General features: G+C 43.6%; 1 protein-coding gene across 1 annotated transcript; it reads right to left on the reverse strand.

Annotated features, from left to right (window-relative positions):
* Nucleotides 1-1,765: 1,765 nt before the first annotated feature.
* Nucleotides 1,766-5,754, reverse strand: UTP23 (UTP23 small subunit processome component). Its single transcript, XM_054637927.2, has 3 exons — nt 5,331-5,754; nt 3,150-3,324; nt 1,766-2,273 (listed from the first exon to the last, which is right to left on the reverse strand). The coding sequence occupies exons 1-3, from the start codon at nt 5,516-5,518 to the stop codon at nt 1,887-1,889; spliced, it is 750 nt and encodes a 249-aa protein (XP_054493902.1). The 5' UTR covers nt 5,519-5,754; the 3' UTR covers nt 1,766-1,886.
* Between the last annotated feature and the right edge of the window lie 1,383 nt (nt 5,755-7,137).

Consider the following 7,137-nt stretch of genomic DNA (forward strand, 5'->3'; position numbering starts at 1 on the left):
CTGTGCTAGGCAGATGTGACCCTGTGAGTCTGCTAAGACTGGCCAGCTCCCATCACTCAAGCTGGTTTCTCAAACTCTGTGAAACAACTGTCTATATAATTTGAAAAGCCAACAGAAAGCGTCATAGATGATAGCTCCAGACATTCAAGAACCTGTGCAGACAGTGCACGAAAATACTTTGCAAATGCATGATACACATGCTAAGGAATTGGGTAGAACACACAGCTTAAACCCATGTAGGTCAAGAAGCAGAAAGCTTTCCTTTAAAGAACATCTCAGTTAAGAAGAAATGCATTGATAAAAGTTAAAAATCTGGCAAGAGATGACTGGAACACTGTGAGAGCACACTGATGCCACAGCATGTGCTATGACGCACATCTCTCTATTGTCAATTCTGTCACTCACTTCAGACTCTAATGCCACCAAACATTTAAGGAGGCATAGGAAGCAATGAAAATCAGGTACTTAAAACCATTTTAGAAACTATCTCCTTGTGTTGCTTTAGGCTGTGGTAGCCTTACTTTTCTTCACAGTAGCTGTGTTTTTGGATTTGTGCTTAAGTGTTGAGATGTTTTCGTTATTGCTGAGCAGTGCTTACACAGGGTCAAGGCATTTTCTGCTTCTCCCCTCACCAGCAAGTAGGCAGGGGGGACACAAGTTGGGAGGGGACACAGGCAGGGCAGCTGATTTCAACTGACCCAAGATATTCCATAGCATATGGCATCACACTCAGCATATAAAGCTGGGAAAGAAGGTGGGAGGACATTTGGAGTGGTGTTTGTTGTCCCATGTCACCATTACACCTGATGGAGCTCTGCTTTCCTGGGGGTGGCTGAACACCTGCCTGTCCATGGGAAGCTGTGAATGAATTCCTTTTTCTGCACTGCTTGTGTTTTGCTTGTGTTTTGCATGCTTTTTACTTTCCTTATCTTAACCCACAAGTTCTCTCACTTCACCCTTCAATTCTCTCCATCCCAGTGCAGGGGGAAGCTGAGTGCCTGGCTGCATGGGGCTGAGTTGCCAGCTGGGGTTAGACCAGAACTCTCCTCCAACCCAGTTCTGATCTGTTCCTAATCTTACAGAACAGAACAGTCATTAGGGCCTGAGCCCCATCACCCTCAGCTGTTTGTATTCCAGGAGTCCTGCACAGCTCTGCTACACTGTGATGGCATTAGGTACTACCAGTGCTTTGATTCAGCAATTTTAAGTTGCATTTTTCCTATTAAAAAAAAGAATAAACTACAGGTGAAATAGGTAAGACTGGAGATGCTCTTATAATGTCAGGAATAACAACACAATTGCACACCCTCCATGATTTTCTTAATAAATAAAGATCAGCATCAAGAGAACTATTGGTTCACATGGTACTTAGAGAGAAATTTAGGCTGGACAGGGCTTTTGAGGGCATGAAGTCTCTTTGCAAGAGTAAACTTTTGTATTCAAACAGAGATAAATAAGCTATTGTGTTATATTAGGTCAGTTTCATAATCTCTAACAGGCCAGCTGTAAAAACTAGTTTTATGAAGATCAGCAACCTCCATTTAGAAAGAAGTCTAATATCCCACTGAAATCCATATCGAGGCCAAGAAGCATTTCTAAAAACTGGTTACATGGCATGTGAATTTTAACACAAACCATGATGCTGGAGAGAATAATGAAATATGAGGGTTCTTAAATATTTTGTTGCAAACGCAACACTAAATAAGAATAAATTATTAGGGCAATAACCTGCAAATACTGAGATACAGTAATAAACAGTACCATCTCACAAAAATAAATTTTAATATTAACAACTCAATTTCATATGATTGCATATTAATCTATTTTTTTTTTCAAAGTTCGAACAATGTTCAAATTTTGTGTTTGCAAAATTTGCAAAGATGGGTTTATTCTCCTTCATTCTGACTGCATGACTGTATGACTTCTGCTTTAACTCTATTTCGTTTTCTTTTTCTTCTTTTCTTCTTTTCAGCAGAAGGCTCCTGACCCTCCTGTGTTTTCTTCTTTTTCTTCTTCAGACAGCTGAGAGGATTGGGGCCTCCTGCCCTTTTGCGTTTTCTTCTCTTTTCACCTTCTTGCTTTATTAGTCCTTCTTTTTCTTTAAGCTCCACAATACTTTGTTTTTGGTACTCTGGAACAAGCTGATTTGTCTGCAACTTTTGAACAAATGCCAAAGATTTAGGAGAAGGTTTGTCCAGCACCATAGTGTTCTGAATAATAAAGAGGAGAGGAATGCCAGGCTTCCTTTTCACTTTGTTTGATAATTCCTGGTCCTGCAAGATTAAACACTTTAGTCAATATTTTCAGATGAAATGGTATTTGCAATTCAAATGCACCTACTTTTAATACAAAACTATGAAGATAAATTACATTATGAAAAAGATAAGAAACTTAATTTAGCAGATATACATGGCAGTGCCTTTCAGAGCAACTAAATTTCAATTTCTCTCCTGATTAGCTGTACTCCTGATGCAAAATTTACCAACATTTTCCCTTTTCCTGCATGTATATGCATACATACATTTTTTGAGGAAAATATCCCAATTCACTTGTATGCAGACCACCACACCACATTATTTTTTCTGTAATAAATAATTTTTTAACTCCTGTAACTTACATAACTATAAAGAATTTGACTATAAACTCTTTTATATATATTGTATATCATTTATAGATGCAGTCTCAATAACAAACCCAAGAAAAAAATGCCTATTTTACTTGTATAGTTATTTATTCTTTAGTTCAAAATATCTTAAAATTGAAGTTATATGGATGTTAACATTTAATTTCATTTTTCAGACTACTGTGCAAAGCAGTTCAGGGAAGAGGATGCACACACAAGCAATATGCAAATCAACATTCATGAGTTGTTTTTTACACGTCAATAGGTAGTCAGTATGTTTTCATACTCTTTCACCTAAAGTAAGCAATATCATTACAAAGTAAAAAAATCTAGTTGTTCAAGTAGGAGAAAATATTCCCTGCTTTGTAATTAGGAAATACATTAAAGAGCAAATAAGGCTTTACATGATTAATTTCCACCAACTATTTAAAAACCTCATAATCAAAGTTACTGTAGGCTTCTTTATCCTTAGGTATCAAAACATCACTTCAAAAGAAATGGAGCTACATTTCCCATGAGCTTTTACCTGTGTGGCAATAAAGAAGTGATGAGGGTTGCCATCTTCAATCATGGAAAGTAAACAGGTTGAACCACTCACAGGATTCTTATGGTGAGAACAGCTTCGAACTTGAAATCTCTGGGCAATTAATTTTGCTCCATACAGTGCTTTCCCCAGTGATTCAAGTTCTTTTATGACACATCTGAAAACCAAAAGAGACAATAATTTCTAAACAGAAAATCCCCTCATATTTTTTACAACAGCAAAAGGCTGATGGGAGTTACTTAGGAATGAGCAATGCCCAGTTGTTCAGGCTCTATGATTTGCAAATGGCACCTAGAAATCCGAAAAATATAACCCATCTGAAGACATCAGCAAGGTTTCCTTGGCTGTAAACATGATTAACCAGTAATAAAATTAAGATATATTCAATGATTTAAAAATAATTCACATCAGCGACAATGCTGAGTCCTTAAATTTATGCTTGAATACCACCGAGCATATGAACCACTACCTAACAAATAAAATTATTTTTAAAATTTAATTTATTTTTAAATTAACTTATTATAAAACTTGAAAATATAATTTATTTTTTAAAATGGAAATAAAAGATCTGGGGAACAACAGGCCAGTCAGTCTCACCTCTGTGCCTGGCAAGATTATGGAGCAGATCCTCCTGGAAAATATGTAAGACATGAGGAAAACAAGGAGTTGACTGGTGACAGCCAACATGGTTTCACTAAGGGGAAATAATGAAAAATCTGGTGTGTCAGAGTTACAGTGCTGATGGATAAGGAAGGGCAACAGATGTCACCCAACTGGACTTATGCAAAGCTCTGCACACTGTTCCACACAACATCCTTGTCTTTACACTGGAGGCATGGATTTGACAGATGTGTCACTGGGTGGATATGGATTGACTGGAGGCTTGCATTGAAGAATTGCAGTGAACAGCTCAATGTCCAAGTGGAGACCAGTGACAAGTGTTGTTCCTCAGGGGCTGGTATTGGGACATGTGGCATCTTTCTCAGTGACATGGACAGTGGGATCCAGTGCACCCTCAGCAAGTTTGCCAAAGACACAAAACTGTGTGGTGCTGTTGACTCTCTGGAGGGAAGGAATGCCATCCAGAGGGGCCTGGAGACGCCTCAGATGGGCTTGTGTAATCCTTGTAAAGTTCAACAATGCCAAGTGCAAGGTCCTGTATATGGGTCAGTGCAACCCAAGAACAAATGGATTGAGATGGAAGAGAATGAATTGAGAGCAGCCCTGACAAGAGTGACCTGGGAGGTGTGTTGGTGAACAACAACATGAGCTGGCAGTGTGAAAGCCAACTGTGTCCTGGGCTTCATCAAAAGCCGTGCAGGCAAGGCACTGCAAGGTGAGGCAGGGGAGTCTCCCTCCCTACTCCACACTAGTGAGACCCCACCTGGGGTCACAGCAAGCCAGCTCATTTCCCACATGAGGCTCTTTTCATAACATTGAGGTGCTGTCTCAGCAACTCAGTATTCTGGCAGCGGAGAAAACATGTACATTCAGCGGGCCTAAGTGGAAGCTGGTCAAAATGACCAACAGATATTGCTGATAAAAGAAGAAAGAAAAGATGTTTCAACATGACAGGAGTAGTTTGGATCAAAGCAATTCCCAAACCTTTCACACCAAACGACATGACTCAATACTTTACACTGCTTAGAAGATGCTGTGCAAGAAGGTTCAGTGTGTTTTTTGAGCCTAGAGTATACCTCTTCCTGGCGTTTTCACTACTTGCCTCCATAGCGGTCAGTTGGCTAGTCTGTTATTGCAGAAATACAATGTAACTGAATTTTTGTATTTCAATATATACGATATATCTAATCCAGTAATAACAACGGCAACTTGAAGGCAACTTCAGTATGCAGTGTGCATGTTTAACTACCATATCTTTGTCCGGCCTATCCTTGTCCTCCCTTGCGAACAGCAGCTTTGGAAACAACCCAGCAGGAGCTCCCTCCCGGCCCAGATCTGCGCTTGCCCCTGCCGCTACCACCCCGCCAAGCAGAGGCTGCGGGTGGGCAGAGACCCACCCGGCCCTCCCTCACACCGCGGGGTCACCGCTGGCCCGTGCCGCTTTCGGAACGGCAGCTGGGCCCGAGGATGCTCCCAGCCTCCTGCCGGTCACCCTCAGCCCCCAGCCCTCCGCCCCCGGGGCGCCTCTGCTCCCCGCCGTACCGCGTGGTGCAGAGCTGCGCGGCGCCGCCCAGGTACCCGGGCAGCTGCTCCCGGATCTGGATCTTGTTGCGAAGCGCGGCCTGGCAGAAGGTGCCATCCAGCAGCACCTGGAAGGGTTCGCGGAACTGGAAGTTGTGCTTGTAGAAGCCCATGATCTTCTTCGCGTGCTTCTGTCTCGTCACCCCCATGGCGCCCGCGCCGCCGCCCGGAACGGCCGCGGCTGCCCCGGAAGCTGCTCCGGGCCCGGGCGGGGCCTCCCCGGAGAGCCGGGACCGGCCGGGCCGTGCCGGGATCTTCCCCCGAGAGCCGGGACCGGCCGGGGCAGCACCCGGAGAGCCGGGACCCGCCGGGCCGTGCCGAGATCTTCCCCCGAGAGCCGGGACCGGCCGGGGCAGCGCCGGGGCAGCACCCGGGGAGCCGGGACCAGCCGGGCCGTGCCGAGGTCTTCCTCCCAGAGCCGGGACCGGCTGGGGCCTCTCCCAGAGAGCCGGGACCGGCCGCGGCAGCTGCCCCGTCCCCGGAGGATCCCGCCTGCCCGTCCCGCCCTGCACAGGGGTAACCTCAGGGATGGTTCATTGCCCCTTGTTCTGCGGTGCTGTGCTGGCTCCTGCCGTTTGCTGAGATAAGAAATGCCGAATTTTCCTTTTTTTTTGCTGTTCACTGTACAGATAAAATTATAGTTGCTGTCGCAGAGACTGTAGTTTAATCACACCTCAGCATGCAGAATCACAGAATCAATTTGGTTGGAAAAGCCCTCTGAGATCATCTTGTCCAACTCAGGATCCAGCACCACTTTGTCAACCAGACCACGGCACTGAGTGCCATGTTCAGTCTCAAGCATCACCAGAGACGGTGATTCCACCGCCTCCCTGGGCAGTCCATTCCAGTGTCTAGTCGCCCTTTGTGTTAGGAAAGTTCACCTAATGTCCAATCTAAACCCCTGGCACAGGTTAACACTACATCCTCTCACCCTGACACTTGTTACCTGAAAGGCTTAGGAATACTTAGGAAGGCTTAGTCAGCGCCCATTTATATAGTTTGCTTGTATTGGCTACATCAATCTCAAGTTCAATGTGCAAAAAACCAAAGTTGAAAAGAACATATTCTACATTTTAATTTTTTTTCCAAGACAATTTAATTGCACTGCAATCTGGGGACACAGCTGTCATTGAAAAGTGCACAAACTCCTCCCTGTCCAACACAAAACATGAACACACCAGACATCTGGCATTAAGAAACCAAACTTACTCTTGCCTGCCTAAAACAGGAGCATTATGTGATACCTTAACACCATCAAAATGATAATTGGAGACATCTGTCTTGCTCTGCAGGTTTCACAGGAGACATCTTCCTGCCTGGGACAACTGTACTGCAAGCAAAACCATGGCAAGCACCTGCCAGTTTGTTGTAATCAGTCAGGCTGCTCTAAGATCATTTAAGCAAATACTCAGCTGTCATATTGGCCTTTTTGCTAGCAAATAGACATGGAAAATAAGTGCTTCCAAGTAAGTCAGTTAGTGTCAAGAGAAAGTGAAAAATAAAGGATTTGATTACTATTCTAGAAATTCAGATGTTTACATGGAAAAGTATTTTAAAGCACATAGGATGAAAAGGGCAAAGAACAGGTGATTAAGAATATTTTCCATGGATCCAGTTGTGGTGTTGACAGTATTTTCTGCCATTAAATCCTTCTTTCCAGCTGTCTTCAGGGGACAGTTGTGCATGCTCCTGAGTAGCATGGACATACATGGATATATGCCTTGTTATGAGCTAAGTGACATGTTGAATTCATTATTAGACATAGTCC

This window comes from Agelaius phoeniceus, chromosome 1 (assembly GCF_051311805.1).
Source record: "Agelaius phoeniceus isolate bAgePho1 chromosome 1, bAgePho1.hap1, whole genome shotgun sequence".
NCBI lineage: Eukaryota > Metazoa > Chordata > Aves > Passeriformes > Icteridae > Agelaius > Agelaius phoeniceus.

Bases quoted from the DNA above. Each gene is read 5' to 3' on its own strand.
- UTP23 (XM_054637927.2), bottom strand. From the start codon at position 5,518: ATGGGGGTGACGAGACAGAAGCACGCGAAGAAGATCATGGGCTTCTAC. The intron at 3,325-5,330 runs GTACGGCGGGGA...TTTGGTTTTCAG, and splicing joins GCGCAGCTCTGCACCACGCG to ATGTGTCATAAAAGAACTTG. The intron at 2,274-3,149 runs GTAAAAGCTCAT...TTAATCTTGCAG, and splicing joins ACTTCTTTATTGCCACACAG to GACCAGGAATTATCAAACAA.